At 45.6% G+C, this 23407-nt stretch overlaps 1 protein-coding gene across 1 annotated transcript in view; it reads left to right on the plus strand.

The window, feature by feature from the left end:
• WDR55 (WD repeat domain 55) overlaps positions 1 to 23407 on the plus strand; it is a 248131-nt gene that overhangs the window by 27832 nt on the left and 196892 nt on the right. Inside the window, exon 2 of the mRNA XM_078653441.1 lies at positions 1654 to 1701. Coding sequence (XP_078509567.1) covers positions 1654 to 1701 — 48 coding nt within the window. The remainder of the gene's footprint in view (positions 1 to 1653; positions 1702 to 23407) is intronic.

The raw sequence follows: 23407 nt of genomic DNA on the forward strand, positions 1-23407 counted from the left end.
AGGTACGACAGATTACAATGGGGGACAAAAGTCCGCGTTACCTACCCTTCACTATCCGCAAAGGGAGATAGAATATTCCTATTCCTCCCCGTTTGCAGGCAGCGAATATCTCAAAGAGCGACAATGCAAATACTAGTATTTCAATCAATCAATTCGCAATTCGTCGTGTGTCACGACCTTACCCGGACCGCATGGACAGTTTCTTGTCTTCCGCTTCCAGCGCCCGATCGTCCTCTACTCTCTGCTGCTACCGTGGCACTCCTGATGGTTCCCAGTCAGGACCGTAGATCACTCGGGAGAGGTCTGCTTGGAACCAGTGAAGTTCGGATGATCGGCTGTCAGACGAGGGTCTATCGGACAGGAGCTCTTCCGATCGTTGCAGTCGTTCACTCTGTCGTCGGGACCTCTCCCACTGGATCCACGTGTCGCTGATGGGCCCACACTTGGGACGCCAATTGAGGAAAGTCAGGAAAATGGTCAGGCGATTTAGTCGATGTTTCTTAAGTTTGCCCGGCGTTTAAACGCCTCTAATACCATATGAAGTTATCAAATAAAGAGGCAGGCGCTGGAGACAGGAAGACAGGAAACAAGTTTTATTCCGACGGAGCAGAACACATCAGATCGGACAACAAGGTATCGTCTCGAGGTGCTCTCTAACAGCCTCTCTGAGACCTGGCCTTTTATACACTGGTTTACGACATGTGACCGCTCTTTATTACAATAAAGACATTGTGAAGTAATGGAAAAATGACATCCCCGGTACCCCCCCAGTTCCGGCTCATTCCAACACGTGGCTACAGTAGAGGTCCTCACCCCCCATACAATAGGAGGGGGCTATCACGCAGCTGAGTGTTCCGCCGATTCCTTTGAAATGTGTGCGCCTGATCGAATCTCAGGGGGTGGGGAAGTCATGATCAATAGTAGCTCCTTTGAAGAGGGGCGAGTGCATACAGTAGTGGGCAATAAACTGTATCCTCAGGCCAAGGGATGACCAGCGGTCCGTGCAGACAATCGGGCTCAGAGGAAGGGGTCATCAAAGGAGAGATATTCCATGAAAGAAGGGATCGGTGTGGACAGTCGAGCATAGAGGAAGGGTTTATCAAAAGAGGGGTATTCATGGGAGGAAAGGAGGTGTTGGTCAGGCGCGGGGTGTAATTCCCGGAGACAGAGTCATGCGGAAGAGGAGGGTTCATGACTCGTGCATGTGAGCGCGGGGGAAGCCAGGGTGCATGGGGGATGCTTGCAGGGTCAGGGAAGTGCGCTGATGATCGATCGTGAACAGGGAGACCATGGTACCTAGAATGGCTGTTGTGTATGTTCATACGCGAGTCTGAGGAATGGGCAAGATGGCGCAGATGATGTTCAGTTCACGAACTAAAATTCCACACCAGTCCCATTCATAAGCAGTGTAACGACCTACCTTGAAATGGTTGGTTTAAAAGATGTCCCCAGGGGAACACCATCAGGCTCCTGCTCTTAAATTTGGCATTTACTAGACACTGCCTTCACTAGTATATTCACTGTATTGGTACTCTGTTGTGGAAGTGTTTAGGAATATTTTGTTTGTTAATTTTGAGTCTTTTTGTGCTGTGGGCTTTATTCCAGATTTTCATGGAATAAGTTTAACATAAAAATTACCTTTCTTACACACAGGAGACCTGTCCGGTTCAAGCACCAACCCAAATTGAGGCTGCAGATCAGGTACTGTGTGTCAACAGATTTAATTCTTTCTAATAAAAGGTGCGGGAGTGGTTCTGACCGTTTTGGCTCCTCTTTCCCCTTGATGGTTTGGTATGACTGCGGAGAAGGTCTGCTTGCTAGGTTTGCAGTTAGGTCTCCTGCCTTTTCTATATACATTTCTTATCATCTTGGCGAAATCATAGTGACCTCTATGCATTGTGATGTACTGTAAAATGGATGCACAACAACAGAAGATACAGTTCTTGTGGGAAATACAAGGTCTGTTTGACAGACTGGGGCGTTCTGAAAGTCTGTAGTGATAAGACCAAGATAGTCGCATCATCTGGAATAGACTCAATAAAAACGTCTCAAACCTATGCAGTTGTTAATTTTTAAGGGTGCACATATTCTGTGAAATGTACAGTTCTCTTAAACCTACAGTTTCATCTGTTCCAGGATTATTGGAGTAAATGTATTTTGTCAGGCTGATTTTCACTGTGAGCTTGTATAGATGGCTTCTGAGAGCGCTTTTGTTAGTTTGAACTTAAATGTGCTTTAGTATTAGTTGCCCTGCACTTGACTTCACACGTGTATACTGACATGAAATTATTGTAATTGAAATGAAATCATTATGACTTGTTAAAGTGTGTTTCTGTAGTAGGGGATCTCTGTGTATAGTCATAATCTAGTGAATAGTCCCGCCCATGTGCGTGGACCCCGGAGCAATCAAAAATAATCTCTTACAGTGTCAAAAAATGCAGAAAAGCATAGACACTTAAGAGAGAATTTAAAGACAGATAATGCAGCCTAAAAAGGCTACACTGTCCAGTACTTCAACTAGAAATTCCACCATAAAATCCACAAAACAGCAAAAGCCTGTACAGATTTCCACTGCTTTAACAGCAAACTCCCTCAGGAATGATAGAAAGAAGAACCTGGACAGACAAGCCCCATAGGCTGCCATTATGTGGCTCAAAACAGGATACTGTGCCTTTAAGAGAATCTTCCAGAACCTTCTCCCAGTATCCCAGAATGCATAGCAGGTCCAACTTACTTTCAGTTCTTTTTTCCGGCTCCTGCAAGCAGGACCCTGGAGCATTGAGCTCTCCCTTTTCAAGGGTTTTGTTGTTGTTTTTTCACTAAATTCGATTTTGTGTACTTTTAAAGTACGTTGGTGTCTTTCTTCTTGGTTTTCTGCACTCTTTTGTTGTCCATAATGCCTGCATTATTTGACAAATGCCCGGAGTGCTCCAGGAAGAAGGCCAAGTCAGACCCCCATGAGGTGTGTATCCTCTGCCTTCCCTCTTCCCACATCCCAGAGGAGTGTGTGATCTGTAGAGGCTTCTCTGGCAGGACCCTGAAGGACAGGAGGAAGATCAGACTTCAGGGACTTGAAGAAAGAAGACTGAAGGCTCGAGGTGGGTCTGGAGGGGCTTCTACTGCCCATGCTGAGGCCTCTGGGGGGCTCCCCAGGGGCAGGAAGTCCAGCAAACGTCCAAGGTCTCCGTCTGGGTCGGTTGCTCTGACCACGACGTCGAGAGGAAGGTCCACGGCCAGTTCCCAGTCTCCCCAGGGCTCTGGGTTGAGAAAACGTCGCCCGTCGACGTCGAGGGACTTACACAGGCCGCCGTCGAACCCGGTGTCGATTTCTTCGTCGTCGGCGTCGAGTGGACAGCATCGCAGGGCCCGGCGTCGGCGCTCGCCGTCGAGGCGACACCGCCGTTCGCCGTCGAGGGCGAGATCATCGTCGTCGTCGAGGGGATCCTCGTCGTCGAGGCCGCCGTCAAGGAAGGCGAGGTCGCCGTCGAGGCGGAAGAGGTCTCCGGCGCTGAAGAAGTCGACGTCGAGGCGATCAAGGTCGACGTCGAGGCGATCGAGGTCGCCGTCGAGGCATCAGCGCCCGTCGTCGAGGTTTAGAGGATCGTCCATCTGGTCGGGGTCGAGGCATAGAAGCCGGTCGACGCCGAGGCGTGTGAAACGGTCGACGCCGAAGGGCCGCTCGACGTCGAAGGAACCACGGTCGACGTCTGAACACCGGTCTTCGACGTCAGGGGGTCGTAAGGACAGGCCGAGGACTGTGGGGGGCTCCCCTCAGTCAGGACAGGATGGTGGCTCGCCGGGAACGGCGTACTCAGAGGTGTATACCCCGAAGAAGACTGTTAAGCCGCCTCCTCCTCCTCCTTTGCCTAGAGGTCCTCCTCCGAGGGCTTCGACCCCTCCTCCATTGCCTCCTCTACCTGCTCTTCCGTCATGACCGCAGGCCCCGGTGCCGGGTGCTCCTCCTCCGGTTCCACCGAGATCGGTGTCGATGCCCAGACTTCCGACACCTCCGAAGAAGACTCCTAAGTTGAAGGTTCCTCCTAAGCCCAAGACGTCCGACCCGGGGAAGCCGGCGGAGCGTCCCAGGCCCAGGAGATCGAGGTCACGCTCCGGGAGGAGAGACAGATCTAGGAGTGGACACGGTTCCTCCTCGAGATCCAGACATCGCCATAGGAGGCATAGGTCCAGGTCCCGTTCGGCTTCTGGGACCCGTTCATATTCACCTACATTGTCGGATTCACTGGAGACGAGGGTGTCTCCGATAGATGACATTGGCACATTCCAGGAGGTTCTCCTGAGAGGGGCTGCGAAGTTGGGGATCAAGGTGACGGCCCCTACGCCCACAGCTTCTGTGATCTTCGAGACTTTGCACACGAAGCACCTGTCTCGCCCCCTACTGTCTTTGGTGCCAGGACTGGTCGAGCCTGCTGAACAGCTCTTCCTTACGCCGGCGGTGGTGAAAGCTGCTCCCTCCAGGCTTGTCAAGAAGTACAGGGCTCCAGAGTCGGACCCGGCCTTCCTACGGAAGGACCCAGTGTCTGATTCGGTGATTGTGACGGCGGCTCGGAAACTACATGCTACCTTCCCGTCCTCCACTGTGCCTCCGGATAAGGAGAGTCGCTGGATTGACTCAGCTGGACGGAAGGCGTGTGGGACGTCTTCCACGACGATGAAGGCCTCCAGAGACTCGGCGTTGTTGGGGCGATACGACCGTGCACTGTGGGATTCCATGGAACAGTTTGCGGACCTTGTCCCGCGCGACAGGAAAGAGGACTTCATGTAGATCGTCCAGGAAGGGATGCTGGTTTCGCACCAGGCCATCAGCACCGCGGCGGATATCTCCCTGCTGGCCGCGCATGGATACTGCCACGGTATCAATCAGAGACGCCATGCTTGGCTCCGGCTGACGTCGCTCAAGCCTGAAGCGCAACAACGAGTGGCAAATCTGCAGTTTTCCGGCGACACCCTCTTCGGGAAACACGCAGATGACGAAATGGCCAGGATGAAGGCCGAGGCTGAAACCCTGACGGCTGTGGGCTTGGAGAAGCCAAAAGAAAAGAAACCCTACCGCCAGTTCCAACGACGGTTCGGGTCGCAGGGTAGAGGAAGGGGACAGTCTTCTGGGCAACAACAGCAGCAGCAACAGCAGCAGCAATACAGAAGGCCCTTCCAGAAACGTCAGAGGGGTAGAGGTGGACAGCAGTCCTCTACCGCGAACAAGGGCCCGGCTGGGTCTCGCCCCTGAGCGGTTACTTCCCCTTCGTCCGTTACCCGCTCCGGTGGGGGGAAGCGTTCAATTTTTTCTGGCAGAGTGGAGAAAAATTACTCCGGACAAGTGGGTGCTGAATATTGTTTGCAATGGATACAGTCTTCGGTTCATCAGCCCTCCTCCATCGATTCCTCCGGTCAGCTCACAGTATCAACTGCGCGAGCTCCAGGCGGAGGCCGACATCCTTCTAAGGAAAAGGGCGATAGAAGATGTACCTCTGTCTCAAAGAGGAAGAGGTCTGTACTCCCGGTTCTTTCTGGTCCGCAAGAAGGACAAGAACGAGTTCAGGCCCATTCTGGACTTGAGACAGGCAAACAAATGGATTCGCAGAGAAAAGTTTCGCATGCTGTCGTTGCATCAGATTTATCCTCAGCTGCAGCGGGGAGACTGGCTTTGCGCCATAGACCTACAGGATGCGTACTTCCATGTGCCCATTGCACACAAACACAGGAAGTTCCTGCGATTTCAAGTCGGCACCAATCACTATCAGTACACGGTACTTCCGTTCGGGCTGAAGTCTGCGCCCCGGACGTTCTCGAAGTGCATGGCAGTGGTAGCGGCACACCTGAGGAAGAACAAGGTGTTTGTCTACCCGTACCTGGACGATTGGTTGATCAAGGCCTCCTCCTTCTCGGAAGCTCAAGCACACTTCCAGAAGACGTGCGTTCTCTTGAACAAGCTGGGGTTGCACATCAACATGTCCAAGTCTGTCCCGACTCCGGTCCAGTGTATCCAGTACTTGGGAGCCTCCATCGATACGCTGTCAGCAAGCGTGTCTCCTTCGGAAGAGCGACGTTTATCACTCCTTCGGAAGGCTCAGGCTCTCATGTCCGCTCCATCCACGACAGTGAGGACGGTGTCTTCTCTGCTGGGATCGATGGCCTCTTGCATCTTCCTGACACCGCATGCGCGGCTGCACATGAGACCGCTGCAGGAGTGCTTGGAAGATCAGTGGGACCAGAGGAGAGGATCTTGGGACGACAAGATACGACTGTCTCTGCATGCTCTTCAGTCTCTGAAGTGGTGGTGTTCAGCGGAGAATCTCCTCAGAGGGGTTCCCTGCCACAAGGACATTCCCACTCAGACTATCGTGACGGATGCTTCTCTCCAAGGCTGGGGAGCGCACTCCGAAGACCTACAGATTCAAGGGACGTGGTCCCCGTCGGAGTCCACGTACCACATCAATTTCCTGGAACTCAGGGCTGTTCACTTGGCGCTGAAGGCTTTTCAACCGTCCTTCCGGACCAACTCTCTGCTTGTACAGATGGACAATACGACCACGATGTATTACCTCAACAAGCAGGGGGGCTCGAGATCACGCACTCTGTCTCAGGAGGCGCAGGCGATCTGGCATTGGCTTCTGGCTCGAGGACTCTCGATAACGGCCACTCATCTGCCAGGTGTGCAGAATGTTCAGGCAGACGAGCTGAGCAGACTGATTCAGGAAAACCACGAATGGGTCATGAACGACGAAGTACTAGGAGAAGTCTTCGCAAGGTGGGGCACTCCAGACATAGATCTGTTCGCCACCGCCGAAAACAGCAAATGCCGAGACTTCGCCTCCAGGTACTACCAGCCGGGGACACTGGGGAACGCGTTATGGATCAACTGGTCGAACAGCTTTCTGTACGCTTTTCCACCCATTCCCCTGATTCCAGCGGTTCTCATCAAGCTCTCCCAATCCAGGGCGAAGATGATTCTGATTGCCCCGGAGTGGCCCAGACAGTGGTGGTTCACGGACCTGCTTCACCGGTCTCTCCTTCCTCACATGAAGCTGCCGTGCAGGCCGGACCTTCTCACGAAGTTCGGGGGGCGGATGGTGCACCCCAACCTCTCGTCTTTGAGTTTGGCGGCATGGCTCCTGAAATAGTGCAATATGGCCATCTGAATCTCCCAGAGGATTGTATGGACATACTGAAGGAGGCTAAGCGACCTTCCACTAGGACTTCTTATGCTTACAAGTGGAAGAGGTTTTGCATTTGGTGCAAGTCTAAGAACTATGACCCTACGACATGCAAGGAAGATGTCATCCTTCCATATCTGCTACATCTGGCGCAGTCTGGCCTTAATGTCCATTCCATTAAGGTTCATCTGGCTGCTTTGACTGCCTACAGGAAATGCCCTTCAGACTTCATTCTTTCAGATCCCTGTGATCAAAGATTTTTTGGAAGGCTTGAAGAAAGTGTTCCCTCCTGTCAGGCTTCCTTCGCCTTCGTGGGACTTGAATGTGGTGCTGTCCAGGTTGATGAAGGAGCCTTTTGAACCTATTCATAAGGCTTCGTTGCAGCAACTGTCCTGGAAGGCGGCGTTCCTCGTGGCCATTACATCGGCCCGCAGGGTGAGTGAAATTCAGGCATTGTGTTGCCAAGAACCTTATACTGTATTTCATGCTGCTAAGGTTGTTATGCGTACTCACCCTAAGTTTCTTCCCAAGGTTGTTTCTGATTTTCATATCAACCAGACTATAACTTTACCTACGTTCTTTCAGAATCCTTCCTCTCCAGGGGAAAGGTCTTTGCATTCCCTGGATGTTAGGAGGGTGTTGAAATTTTATCTGGATAAAACCAAGGATATTCGTAGGTCAGACCAATTGTTCATCAATTATGGATCAGTCAGGACGGGTCTTGCTACCTCTAAACAGTCCATCTCGCGGTGGATTGTGTCCTGCATACAATTGTGTTACCAAAAAGCTAATAAGAGCTTAGGAGGTAAGCCTAAGGCTCATTCCACCAGGGGCAAGGCTGCCACGACAGCATGGCTTCGTAATGTTCCGATTGCAGAAATCTGCAAGGCGGCCACTTGGAAGTCGGTTCATACCTTTGCTAAGCATTACTGCCTGGACACTGATGCTAGGGCAGATGCTCAGGTTGGACAGGCTTCACTGCGAAATCTGTTCGCAAAATAGTGGTGTTGATTCTCTTTTCTCCACCACCGCTTTGGTGTGGGGATGGGCTTGCCATTCTATTCACTAGATTATGACTATACACAGAGATCCCCTACTACAGAAGGAGTAGTTTCTGTCCTGTAACTCCAGTTCTGTAGTAGCGGTATCTCTGTTATAGTCATAAGCGCCCTCCCTCCTCCCCGGTGGAGAGAGACATATTCCTTTACGGAATGCTACAGGTCTGGCGTGTTACGCCTTCAAAAAGAACTGAAAGTAAGTTGGACCTGCTATGCATTCTGGGATACTGGGAGAAGGTTCTGGAAGATTCTCTTAAAGGCACAGTATCCTGTTTTGAGCCACATAATGGCAGCCTATGGGGCTTGTCTGTCCAGGTTCTTCTTTCTATCATTCCTGAGGGAGTTTGCTGTTAAAGCAGTGGAAATCTGTACAGGCTTTTGCTGTTTTGTGGATTTTATGGTGGAATTTCTAGTTGAAGTACTGGACAGTGTAGCCTTTTTAGGCTGCATTATCTGTCTTTAAATTCTCTCTTAAGTGTCTATGCTTTTCTGCATTTTTTGACACTGTAAGAGATTATTTTTGATTGCTCCGGGGTCCACGCACATGGGCGGGACTATTCACTAGATTATGACTATAACAGAGATACCCCTACTACAGAACTGGAGTTACAGGGCAGAAACTACTCCTTTCCTTGCTTAGATATAACTTGGCTTCAGCCTCGGAGGCATCGTGTTTAAAATGGATGCTGAATCAAGATGTTCTGTTTTTATATGTTTAGCTTGACACTACATGCAGCAAGATGTGTATTGTTTATGTCTGTAAGACATATTGTTCTCGAAAAACTAGCTAGAGGAAACCTTTTGCCACATATCTCAAGGTTCTTCCTCCTAAAAGCTTTATTGTATTAATTCACAATGGTTCTCTGATGATTATGTAACTAATTTATTCTAACACCACTGAAAGACTTTAGGTCAGAAGGGCCAATCCTTATTCATATAGTGGGTTAGTGCTAAGGTGATAGGATTATATGACGTTTTAGTATATTGCAATATGATTTGTTGAAATGATGATACTTTTGCTCATACCATGCTGACTTTGCAGTTTCAGTCATTTTCCACACAGGAAAACTGTATATAACCCTTTAATTTGGGGTTGGGACAGATCTTTTTGGTTTCTACTAGGGATGCTATCCGATATCCTAATGATTTTTCTGCACATTGAAGACTAGAAGCCTGAATTTGATGTTGTCAGGAAGCCTGTTTCTCCATCAGGGAGATGTAGTAAATTACTCCATCGTCCGGACGTAGATGCTGCCCGCCAAATTGAAAAATGACCACCAAGCTAGCGGTTATTTCTTAAGCTTTGATAAGAACCACCATCACAGCGGTTCCTATCAATGCTTTGTGAACTTTGGTTAAAGGTTCGGTCAAGAAGACTTTGCCATGCAGCAAACTGTTTTCTTTTGTATTTCTATAAACAAAATCCTGAAGCTGGAATTTCTGTGTGAAAATACAAAAGAAAATGCTCCCCATGCCATGGGAGTCCATCCCATAGTGAGGGGAGCATTTAGCAGGTTTTACTACCCCTTACCGTCCGGGATTTTCTTGCTGTGACGACCAGTGAAAAAGGACCTCTGATTCTGTCCATCTAAATTAGTTGGGTGGAATTAGAAGTCTGCCACCAATGGCCCTTGCTCCTCAGGCCAGTCAGAGAGGTTTAATTACGACAGAGACAGAGGAGTCTACGCTGTGATTAAACCTATGATCCGCTTGCATGTAAATTGGATGGGTAGGCTTTTATCTTGTTGGTAGGTATACTCTGTTGCCGTTGCGATGGAGCATACACATTGCTAAGTTATAAACTAGCCCTTTAGTCTATTTTTAATTTTGCCTATTATTTTGTACTATTCCTATTGCCGAGAGCCTTCGATAAAAAGGGTTTCTGTGTTTTATTGAGATTTCTATTTAAATTTCTGTGTTGGACTTTATCGTTTAATAAACCTACATGCTGTTTCTAAATTCTAATCTCAAACTCAATTTTTGAGTTAATCCTTATTGACTGTATTTGAAATGCTTTTTTGAATCTTGCCTCAGGGGACACATTACCTCAGAGACATTGAGGACAACACTGTTGCTGGCCCATCCACCGATTGGGCATGCCACTGGTGTGCAGATTTTCTAGAGGTAGAGCATGCCCAACCTTCTCACAACCAGTGCACACAAAACCCCCAGGGCCATGCTGTGCTTCATTCACACATAATAAAAACAAGGTTACCATGTTAACCCAGAAGACATTGGTGAGGGAACACAGTAGTGGCATATTGCTACTACATGATTCTTGAGTTTTAGAGAAAAACGTCCTCAATAAAGTGATGCTTGTTGGGGCAATTGTGCTCTGCATGTCATTGTTTTGCAGTGCAACCCTTCCCATTGAATACCCCTCCCCACTTTAGTGAGCATGACAATCATGCAAGCCCATGGAGTGTTCTCTTAACTTTGAACATCATTGCTGAACTTGGATGTTAGGGTGGGGGCCCTTATTGCAACCCTTCCTTTCTGTGAGTTTGGTTTCTAACCCCCTCTACCCAGGCTGTGCCAGACCGACAGTGGTGGCAGCATTCGCTGCAGGCGTTTTTGGGGAGACAGGCTGCTATTTCACTTGTTATATTCTGTGGAGAGACTGCCTATTGGCCTCCATACTGCGTGAGCTTGTGTTCATCCCCTAAAACCAAGGTCTGTGCCTCCGTTGTGTTTAAGACTTGTATGATGAGTACGTTTGATGAATGTTGAGTGCACTTGTTTTACATATTTTGAATGTATTGGTGGGTGCCGAGTCCAGTAGGTTCAACTTGTGTATATTGTACCTGGTTGTTTCTTTCAAACCGTGTACTACGTCTCTAAAACTAGATGTGCCTGGGTGGAAGAGAGATACAACCCCCTTTGAAGTGGCTGGGCTTCCTCTGCCAGGGCACAACCCAGTCCTATTTTCCTGCCTGTGACCAATATTCCTCTGTGAAATGGCTCTTGAGACATATCTACTCCTTGTCCACCAAAGACAGAAAACAACTGGTCTTAGGTTGGGCAAGGGAGTCAGGAGCCGAGAATTTGGACTCCAAGTGTGGGAATATTGTGTCCCCAGGATTGGAGAAATATCTACACTTTAAACAAGTTTAGCCATCGGAGGAGGATAAGTACTAGCTCTCCTTAGCTATTACTTTGTTCACTGAGAAGGTCCTGTGCCACTTTCCTTTGGAATTGGCCTAAGTCCTGCAGACTTGCATCACTACTTTTTTTGCCCTTTTATACTTCACTAAGCAAATACAACTTCCAGTTTCCAGACTTAATTACGCTAGAAGGGTTATAGTTGTTCCTTCATACATCAAAAAGATAAATACAGCATCAAACAGATAACTATGTGTGACTTGATTCTAAGATGATGTTAGCCAGGCCAATTAAATGTATTACTGGCAAAATAATAATTGAACTTAAAAGCAACAAAAAAAAAAACACAAGCCTTGGATGGAAAGGCCAATATGTGGTGGCTCTAAAAGTCACAGATATTGGCTTGTGGCTCTAAAAGTCGGTGATAATGCCTTTGCCAATGTTTGTTGGCATTTGCATACTAAAAATCAACACCATCATGTTTGTGATGATGCTGACCTTTAAGCTCATAAATGCAAATTATGTTTTAATTAATGTGGACTTGCCCCATGCAGAAGAACCTATATAAAAATACTTTTTTGCAATGTTCAAACAATCCCGTTCCTAGCCAAATAGCACAGACAGTTTGCTATTTAGTAGCCAGCTAGTCGAATTGAACATAATCTCTGAAATTAAGCCGGCAGTCAGTTTACAACAGTAAAAAGTTACTGTTTAACAGGCCACTAACTAAATAGCAGTGACAAAGTGAAAACAGTGTACCCTTTGGTGGTGGAATATTTGCTTGTAGTGTTTGGAATATGCCCTTTCTTTTGTGGCCCCAATAACATGACTAAAAATAAAAGCGAAATAATGAAATTGGACCACATTCGAATCATTATGACATGGATGGCAGATGACATGTGCCCTAATAGGACAAGAAGATTTGCTTTTAAACAGGCTCGGTTCCCCAGTTGGAACATTCTGGGATCACAGGAGACCTATTACCTATAAGTGTAAGAACTACAGAGACGCTTAGGCGTAGGTGGTAGAGAAAAGATGCTGATGAAAAATGTCGGCTGTAGATTTGATTTCCTTCACACAATGACTAACAACATTTTAATATACCACATAGAGAAGACCTGATGTTCAAGTATAAAACAAAACAGCAGAGAACATGCAGAGCAAGCAAGATTGTTCCCAGCCCATGTTAATGTGTTCTCATGAAAAGCTGAGTTTGTAGTAGACTGGTGGGTGCTGTTTGGGCTGTGCTACTAATACATTAATACAGAGTCACGAACTATGATGCTATTTTGAATAAAACATTTTTATTATTGTTTCTAAAACATATTCATAAGCCTGTATATTCATCTGTCATCCTCTCTGGAAATATGTTTGTCTCTCTGTATTTATGTACCTGTCTCTCTATCTATGACTATATCTCTCTCGGTATGCATTTTTATCTTTGCATATCTGTTTCTGTCTTCCTCTGCTCGCCTACCTGCGCAATGTACTTTTCTTCAAAGTTCAGTGTATTAGTATGTGTCTGTCTTTCTCTGTTTTGTTTACCAGTTATGGAACCTCTTTGCTGTCCCTTAGCATCTTGTGAAATATTGCCCACCACATTCAGTGCATCTTACCCAGTGCTGAATAACCCATTTTCTGCTTGTTATGCATGCACATCCGTCATGCCCTTTTTCTGTTTGTATGAGGACTTGAAGGGGCGATGTGGCAACTGCTAAAATGCTATTGCAACCCCCCATATGTCTGGGTGGTGGATGGGTAATTTTCTTGCCACCCTGCCTCAACACCCAATAACCTATGAGACTTCAGGATTACCTTGTCCTGGTCATGTGGGTCATTCAATATTTTTTACAAGTTTGGGTGGCTGTAATTCCTTTACAGTTGTTTGCCATTCTCATTGTGTGTTTCATGCCTGGGGACTTGACTTGGGTATCATCAGACGGGAGCAGGCACGATAGTGGGTACGTACAACACATTTGCCAGCACATTTATACAGTCTCCACATAAGCCACATTTGAAGAAACCCTTTGGCATGTGGTAGTTTTAGTTCTGGTATGATAGTTCTGCCGTCTGCATAACTCATTGTTACCAATTATTTAAAATAGACTCATAGTGAGTTTTAACTCTGCAGAGAGGAATATTTAATTAGTCAAAAAACTATTTTATATTTTTGTCAGTTTGCCTTTTGTACCAACAGTACCATGCAGAAGAAGCTGTAATTTAATTTAACAGCCCCCATATCCAGTGATATTATAGGCATAGTTTAACCAGGACAATCGGCCTTCAACAAGCTTCTGCAAGTCACTCCAATCTCGAAGTTTAGATGATTGACTACCTTTTTGCATAACGATTAGGCTCCCAAAGCACTTGGGGCCAGATGTAGGAGGCCATTTACCGACCGGTAAATGGGTTTTTGGTATGTAGGGGGATAAATTTACCGATTCGGTAAATTTACCGAATCGGTAAAATACTGAATCGGTAATTTTACCGATTCGGTAACTTCGGGATGTAGGTGGGACTCTTCAGAGTCCCTAAGGCCTTACAGATTCGGTATTTTACCACCCAATCAAATTGGGTGGTAAAATACCGAATCCAGGTGTGCATGCACATGTGTGCATGCACACCTATGCCATGTGGCAGACAGACATGCCCTTAGGCACACATGCCAGTATTTGGGGTGCTAGAGGGTGTCAAAGTGACACCCCCTGCACCCTTGCAAAAATCGGTAATTACCGAATCTGTAAATACCGATTCGATATTGCCCATTGATTCCTATGGGCTTCAAGGCCCATAGGAATTAATGGGCAATTCGGTAATTACCGATTTGTACAGATTCGGTAATTCAATTACCGAATCTTCCTAAATCTCGTACCTTCATATTTACCGATTCATAAATACCGAATCGGTAAAATTCGGTATTTATGAATCGGTAAATACGCTTTTCCTACATCTGGCCCCTAATCCCTAATTCCTGTAGTGATGTAACTGTCCAGAAACGCAGTCAGTTCGAGCTTCTCACCCCTGCATTCAAGGCTTTTCACAACATAAGACCTGCCTACCTCACCCACCACCCACACTTCTACCAACCATCCATGCAACTGTGCTCCAGATCACTTGCACTCAAAAGCACCTCGCACATTCACAAAAGCCAAGCCGGAGGTTGTTCATATTCATATATCGCTGCCAAGACCTGGAACGACCTCCCTGAAAACATCAGGACCTCCTCCTTTGCTTCTCTAATCCTGCAAGAAGCTGAATACCTAGATTTTTAGCTAACCCCATGGTACATCGAAGCCACAGTCCCATATAGGTTCGTCCTTTTCAGTATTTGGATACCCTCATGGTTGACAAGTGCACTTAAGAAATCTACATAACAGGCTGATAATGAGTAATATTGGAGCTAGTCTTTCCCCAAAACTTCTCCCTATTAAAACAAAGGACTCCAGAGTCCAAAGTTTGATCTTTTAAATTAAAGGTATCGTGGTTCTGTATTGGTCAAAACAACATACTTGCTACGAAAAGAGACGTATAGTGTCCTTTATTTCAGGTACGACACAGTCTAAACAAAAAAAAACTAAATTAATGATTCATAAAATTATTAGATGATTGCTAGTCAATTTCTTCCCGTTTGGTCTTCAGGAGACACTTCTAAACTTCCATGTTGTAGACCCCAGGGCTAGTATGGTTTTCTTGAATAGTCTCTCAGGACGTCTCATGGGGACCCTCAATGAAAACGAAAGGAGAAAACATGCCTAGGTAAGGCTTGATTCAAACATAAGTTAAGGTGCTCAGGAATTATGCACTCCACCAAGGTGTTTTTGGGGTCGTGTTCTCAGGGTGTATAACCCACTCCCCACTTTAGGGCCCTTGTAAACCGTCCCACCACCATTTTAAGAAGCCCAATTGTGACAACTGGACTTGCCTGCTACCACGACCCTTCAGGGGCATGGTGTCTCGGGTCTCAGCGTCCCCATTTGTCCTGCATCCTCAGAACTGCTAAACAGTGCTCCCAGAGCCGTCTCCCTCACTCCTCAGGCCACCACGGGGCCCGCTCCTTGTCAGCCACAGGTTCCCTCTGTTTCGCTTCCAAAGGCTCCTTTCTCTGGTTTATGTCCTAGGGCGTCTTGCCTTCCGTAACGTCCCTCTTGGTTTCATTGTCCCGGTCCACTTCTAATGACTCCTGTGCTCCCAACGGGTTGCTCTTGTTGTGAATCCACCTCGCTGATCCGTCTTCGAATGCTCTTGATGTGCTTTGTCCTTCTTTTATCTTTTTTCCTGCTGTTACGTTTTGCCATTATCACACTCATCTAGAGGGTAAGTGGTTGCTGTATCCGGATTATGTCCAGCGGCCATCTTGGGTGGTGTAAGCGTATCCTGTGCTGTACTAGAGCCCTATTAGCTGTGGACCCCTGATTGGTGGCCACCAGAGCTAGGAGATGCTCCCTCCCCTAGAGGATGGGCCAAGAACCTGGGCATAAAAATTGATAACAACTTATCTATGGAAGAACAGGTAAAGTCGGTGGCAGGCACCTGCTTCAGAACCATGCGAATGCTCAGAAAGGACTTTCCGTGGATTCCTCTCATGGCCAGACAGACTCTCATCCAGTCTCTCTTGGTTAGTCGACTGCACTATGGTAACTCTCTGCTGGGCGGAATGAGGGAAGACCTGGTTTCCAAATTACAAGTGGTCCAAAACATGGCGGCTCGTCTTGCCCTTAACAAGCCTGCAAGGACCCCCTCTTTACCTCTCCTGCGCCAATTGCATTGGCTGCCCATCAGAAAACGATCCATCTTTAAACTGTTATGCCTGGTCTTTAAATCCCTTGAAGGGATGGGGCCCGCCTACCTGATGAAGAAGATTGAACGTTATCAACCCACACGACTACTGAGATCCAGCAGCCGTAACCTGCTCTGTATACGGAGAATCAGGATGGCCAAGATGGGTGGCCGGGCATTTTCGTATCTAGCCCCAACCCATTGGAATATCCTTCCTGATGAGATCCGCGCCTGTACCAATTTCCGTCAATTAAAAAAATTGCTTAAGACCTGGCTATTTTAATGGTTCCTTATGCATTAGGGTGCTCCTTTCTCAGGAGCCGAGAGATCCCCCCCCGGGGATGATTTGTTGCTCCATACAAATGAGTAAATAAATAAATGAGTAAATAAATAAATATTATCATATTAACAAGAAAACGTGGTAGTTCATAAAACTGGATCATGCCTGGCCAAAGCTTGTTTATTTTTCCTCTTGAATTAAGGCCTAACTATATAGTTATCTGCTTCAACTTTATTGCTCAGCAGTATGACTCTAGGTCAGGGAATGCCCAGCAACTGTTTAATATAGTTCTTCTGGGACACTTCAAGGCAATTTTAATTTATTTGTTTGGGCACATAAACCTAACCAGGAAAGATTGGATGTCAGTATTCGTGGTCGAAATACTGCATTTTGTATCAATCAAAACGTTTTTTTTAAATATAGACCTATTCATTATGTTAAATCTTCCAATGATAACAAATAGGACAGATATCCAGCGATCTAATTTAACTTCTACATTTTTTATTAGGCTGGTGATTTTATATTGCACAATATTTTATATTTTGTCCACTATGCATATACCCGAGTACTTTGAAGAATGTTTGATGAGGGCAGATTGGTGCTTTGTAATCTCTGGCTTGCCTTCATTTATTTAATAGTCAGAAAGTTCAGAAAACTGTAAATTATTTCAGTTTGCTCTTTTTTGTTGGTATATATGATTACATTATCCACAAATCAAGCTATGCTCCTGATCCAGCCTCTCTGAGAGAAAGGAGCAATAGCTGTGCTATGCCTAGTGCATTGTGCTATAGGTTCTTTATGTAGATATAACAAGGTTGACGAGACAGGACAACCCTGTATTATTCTACATTGGATACTAAACTCAGCTGACAACTGACCATTGAGCTTGATCATAGCCTGGGGACTGTTATACAAAGTCTATATTTTTACGATGAGCCTGTCACTCATTCCAAAATGTTATAAAGTGTGCCAAAGATATGTCCAATTAACCCGGTCAAAGGACATAGTGGCATGGTTATCAGGTACGAGGTATACTTAGCCTTGTTTTGTTGGACTCTATGGTTCCAACTCAGTTAAGGAGAAGTCCAGCTCTCTTCAGCTATTCAGTTTGACCAGAGGTGAGAAAATATGACATCAATATCGCAGAAAACACAGACGGGAACATCTAACCCTATCCATATTGTCCTTCAACACGTTAACTTGTGGTGATTCCAGATGCAAGCTGTATGTGGACATCGATGGGAGATTTGAGGATGATTTTACACACAAGGATAAGTCGCCTTAAAGACGACTCCTGCAACTCAACAAATATTTACCCACCCTGCTGATTAGTCTATGGTCTTTGAGCCTTCAGAAAATAGAAATAACAGAAAAACTCTTTTTTGAGGGTTCAGATAAGGATACAGCAATCTCATTAGGTAATGAGTATGAGACAGCCTCTACGTCCACTAAATGATGCACACGCAGAAGAGCACAAGAGCGAGGACTACAAGTAAAGAGTGAAAAATGTTCAGAAGGTCAGATATTGATTGCACTGGCTGAAAAGTAAGATCTTGCAAATCTATAAATATCAGAGCTAGAATACAGCAATCTTGTGATGACATGTCTTAGAAAATTGTGGACCTTATACCTAAATAATTGTATCTAGAAAATAAGTTTAAAATATGCAAATCAGTCTGACCCTGTGCCTCATGGGAACAGTCCAGCCCGAACTGCCAAGCCATGCCTTCCCTGGACCGGAAACAAGCTTCCGAGGACCGTTTTCTGGCATTTCAGCTGTCTTCAGATCTGAGTTTCTGGTCCAGGGAAGGCATGGCTTGGCAGTTCGGGCTGGACTGTTCCCATGAGGCACAGGGTCAGACTGATTTGCATATAGCCATGTCTGAACTGGGGTGGCAGAGTGGGCTAAAGAACAGTGATGGATTAAACCCAGATCTTTTGACTGGGTGTGAGTGTTTGATTGGTTCAGATGCTCCGTCCATCACCACCCCCTTTTGTACCGCTTTTGTCCGCCATAACTGTGGCAGGGTTAGCTCAGATGTGAGTCTCTTGCTCACTTTGCCACTGGATTCAAGCAAGCCGGGCTGAAGACGGCTGTAATGCCAGAAACCGGTCCTCGGAAGCTTGTTTCCAGTCCAGGGAAGGCATGGCTTGGCAGTTCGGGCTGGACTGTTCCCATGAGGCACAGGGTCAGACTGATTTGCATATAGCCATGTCTGAACTGGGGTGGCAAAGTGGCCTAAAGAACGGTGATTGATTCAACCCAGATCTTTTGACTGGGTGTGAGTGTTTGATTGGTTCAGATGCTCCGTCCATCACCGCTCCGTCCATCACCACCCCCTTTTGTACCAACTATTAAAAAAGAAACACAGGTCCCTGAGTAACACAAATATATTGTAAGTCGTAATACCGTCTGCTACAGTAATACTATAGGAGGCAGTAATCGACTGCTATCTAACCAAGGAGAATACTTTGAAAACCCCACAATGTAAATGTGCAGGAGGTGCATACAAAGCGTCAGCGGAAATTCTGTGAGATACAATATATTGAAAAGATAAATCAAATTTTAAAAACATGAGATAATTTATTAAAAACAAGCAATCCAAGGCATTACCCTGGGGTCAGTAGATAGAATAACACATTCATAAAAAAATCATAGAAAAAACCCCAAAATGTCGACGCGGCGTTTCGGTGCTTTGTAACGATCAGACACCTTCTTCAGGACGGTTTTTATCTCTCTAGTCTTAAGGGACTAGTCTTAGATTTTACACTCAGCCGTAGACAATGTATGGCTGCTTGATCATTAATGCTGTAGTTTGTAGTTGGTGAGAGTCTATTTAACATCCACCTGTAATTAAGGATTTCCTTGATAAAGGTGAAAGCTGTACCATGGGTGACCACCGTATGATTGAATAAGAATCAGGTCAACACGACCGCACTCTTTCGTGATCAGTTAATACGATCCCATTATGGAGTCTAGCAGTGGGAAATCTTCAAACTGCCGATAGATTGGTGGCGAGATAACTTAAGCATTTGTCTCCTCCATTGTTCTGACCGTCTTCTCATGTATACGATAAGACATAGGTCTTAAAAGAAACGGACAACCTCCCTATCACCGGATGTAGGTACAGCTTCCTGGTGTGCGGAAGGCCTCCCGTTCTATCTGCTTTTTACATGCCAACTAGCAATGCCTTAGGTATAGGTAGGTCACCCCTCTAGCATGCCTTCCAGCCCTAAGGCAGGCTGCACTATACCACAGGTGTGGGCCTATCTGCATGAGCAGATATGCACCTACAGTATTTAAGTCCATTCTTAGATATTGTATTGTACTGTAATTGCATTTGTATAGCGCTTACAACCCCTGACGAGGCGACAAAGCGCTTTTCGGCGAGTAGCACGCTACTCCGGGACCCATAGAGAATTAGTGTTAAATTAGTATAGTGAAAGATGCAAGTACATTTTAAGTGGTGGATATGTTAGTCAGTTATTTGGATTCGGAAGGATAGCAGAAGGATAGAAGAAGAAAAAAAGGTTTGTGTTTATATAGCGCTTCTTACCCCTGATGGGGTGTTGAAGCGCTTTTTTTGGTGAGTGGCACGCTACTCGGAAAACCCATAAAGGATTAGTGGTGAATTAGTATGGTGAAATATGAAAGTAAGTTGAGTGGTGGATATTAGTCAGTTATTTGGAGTGAGCGAAGGGATAGAAGGGAAAGAAAGATTTGCATTCATATAGCGCCTGTTACCTCTGATGGGGTGTTGAAGCGCTTTTCTCGCGAGTAGCAGGCTACTCCGGAACCCTTAAAGGATTAGTGTTGAAAATAAGTATAGTGAAATATGAAGTAGTTTGAGTGATCGATATGTTAGTCAGTTAGTTGGATTGAGAAGGGTTGGGGAGGGGGGGGAAGGGTTGGGGAGGGGGAAAGGTTTGCATTTATATAGCTTTTGTAACCCTGATGAGGTGTTGAAACGCTTTGTTGGCAAGTAGCACGCTACTCTAGAACCCATAAAGGATTAGTGGTGAGTTAGTATAGTGGAGTATGGAATTAGAGAAGTGAACATGTTAGTCTGGTATTTTGATTGAAAAGGATAGTGGCGGGATAGAAGAGTGAAGGATTTCTTTTTTTAGGTCATTGCAGTAGGAGGAGGTCTTTGGATGAGTAACATAGTAGTGGTATGGGGTTTGGGATAAATGAGAGAGTGGGTGTAGAGTGTATAAGGATAGATGTATAGGGTGAGGGATAGGGTGGTGCTTTGGAAATAAGTTTGAGATGAGTCTGAAAGCTGGGCTAGAAGATATATTGAGAGAAGTATAAGCTGAGAAATAGGGTAGTGCATTAGAAATGCCTAAGTACATTGAAAGTATTTAGATGCATAAAGGAGGTAAGTATATGCAGTTTACAGATATTGATAGAGGTACAGGATGAGAAATAGGGTAGTGCAATGGATATTCTTTTTCAGCAGAAATGTAACAGATACACGGATCCAAGTACATGGAGGTACATAGATGCACAATGGTAGCAAGTACATGTAGACCAAAGAGGATTTTTGTTGTTGTTTTTATAACAACATAATTATTCTACATGTTTATACAAAGCAATACACAAAGATAGGTACGTATTTATAGTGAAAATAAATGCTTATACACAGAGGGACACATACATAGGACGGGTATTAATGAGTGGGAAAATGGGCAGCATTTCTGGCCCATGTCCAGAACAGGCTCAAACAGGCTCAACTCACAAGATGGAGGAGTATGGTCTTGTCTTGTCAGGTGGGGTACCTTGGGGGAACATTTTAAAATGTAAAAGTACGAGATAATAGTCGCTGTACGGTAGTTGTCACACCTCATAGCCCTCAAGATACTGCTCTATATCCAGACAACAGGACATAATCTGTAACATTGCCATTCCCCCTTCCTGTGAATGTGGGTACTTTTCCTTTCTCACAATCCTGAAAATCAGATGAGAAGATTAAATTGTGGGATAAGATTAGATGCTTTAGGGATTCCCAGTAATTTGAGTGCGCAAAGTGACCTGTGTCTTCGTCTTGAGCGTTAACAAATCAACATATGCTTTCCCCATCTAATCGGCATTTGGAGATATTAAGATCCAACGCCCACATAATTGAGGTGTGGGTCAGTCATTTACTTGCAAAATCCGTGATTAGTTCCCCGAGGTCATCAATTATGCCTATTGGGTGGGCTGAGAAAAAAATACAAATTTGACTCAATTAAAAGAATATTAAACTGCTTTGGTGAGTGGAGACATAACATTTGATAGCATGGCCTAGAGGCAATGTTAACTTCCAGATTTCTGATAGTACAGGCCACAAAGGTAACAAGACCTCCATTCTCTCTTCCAGTAACATCTGGAGTTGCGGCTGTGCGGTAACACTTCTCCCCATTAATGAGTGTCAAAGGCCCTTTCTCTTGACAGCAAATCAAACGTATCAACAAAAGATAGCTAGTCCTCATTTTGAAGTTTTGGACCAAACCCTGTAACATTCAAAGATAGAAAGGACATGCCTTGGTTGCCCCCCACTGTTGACTGGCAAAAATGTAGGTGTTTCAGGCCGTTGTTATAAATGCGTTTTTGGCTCAGGGTTGCTTGTTCCAGGGGCTGATGGATATGTTTCCTGGTATTCTTTCCTGTACGGAGTCAATAATTGTCCTCCATGCTAGACAGGGGCACACACCCATTACTAATCTGTAAGGCATAGTTAGATCGGAATATGTTACAGAAAAGGACTGTTGCCCCATAACCTATAATCCTTTGGGGCAACTGGATGTGTCTGTAAAATAACCTAGTGGCAATAAATTTGCAGAGCTGGGTTTCATCCTACCATCTTTCGCTTAGGCAAAAATGTCTCCAGCAACCTTTGACATTAATGATGACAGTGTCTCCTGAATAATTTCTAGGTAGGGGGTCCAGTACCACCAACTCTTCATACAAATAGGATTTCTTTGCCCAGATCCCACCATGAATTAAAAGAACTTTTTAGCTAAAACAAAACCTTATTCCTGAGAGACCATTGCGATTTAACAGTACCTATGGGCAGCTGGGGTACGTATACCAAAATCATAACATTTGGGCAGGAAGCTGGGAGAAGATTCATCATAGGTAAATGCACTTGTTTTGAGGTACTATTCCCACTCTGACCCTAAGAATGATGTTCAGGGTTAGGGGGGGCTTTCGTTTTGGAGTAAATGGTGTGTGGAAGCGGATGAGGTAGTAGTCGTGTTACAGTTTTCATCTGTGATTAGTAGTTCCATCAGAATAACTCATTCCCCTAGTGATGGTAGGTGGGCTTGTAACAGAATTAGCTGTTTGTGAGGCTAAGGTTACAGGGGCCTGTCAGGGGCATACGTCACTAATTCTTTGAGTTTTGACCCAACTTGGGTTAGTAAAGCCCCCTTCTACAAGTTTGACTATTTGATTTATGTTAACCTCGATATAAGCGAGTCGACCATGAATAGGGCACAGTTTAGCCTCAAGGAGATCACAAATATGATTCTTTAGAGCATCCTAGGGATCAACAGTCAAAGGTGGAGTGAGAGCTGGAATGAGCTTTCCGTGTAGTACCAGAGCCTGCTTAATTTTATCCATCTTCTGTTTGGGCATTTTTTTCCTATGCTTAAAGGTCCTGAATTTGCAGGACTTTGGGCCATAACAGAGTCCTAGATTACATGGGGATTCTCCAGTAAATCAGAGACTGGTGCACCCAAGTCCTCTGTGAAGGGCCCTTCAGTCCCATTTAAAGCACTCATACTGTTGGTAGGAATCAACAGCTATTTCAGGGCTTGTCGTTGCATTTGGCATAGGCAAGTAAGCAGGCATTGTAAGTGCCAGGGAAGGCATAGATAGTACATGGGCTAGAAACCCGACAACTCGAGTTCCCCAGCACCATGATGGCTTCACTGAAATCAGGAGTGTTTGGTACCAAACTACTCCTGTCAAACACACACTGGTGCCAGTGTGTAATCTATTGAACCACATACTCACAGGGCACCTCAGAGGT

Source organism: Lissotriton helveticus, chromosome 7 (genome assembly GCF_964261635.1).
Source record: "Lissotriton helveticus chromosome 7, aLisHel1.1, whole genome shotgun sequence".
NCBI classification, from domain to species: Eukaryota; Metazoa; Chordata; class Amphibia; order Caudata; family Salamandridae; genus Lissotriton; species Lissotriton helveticus.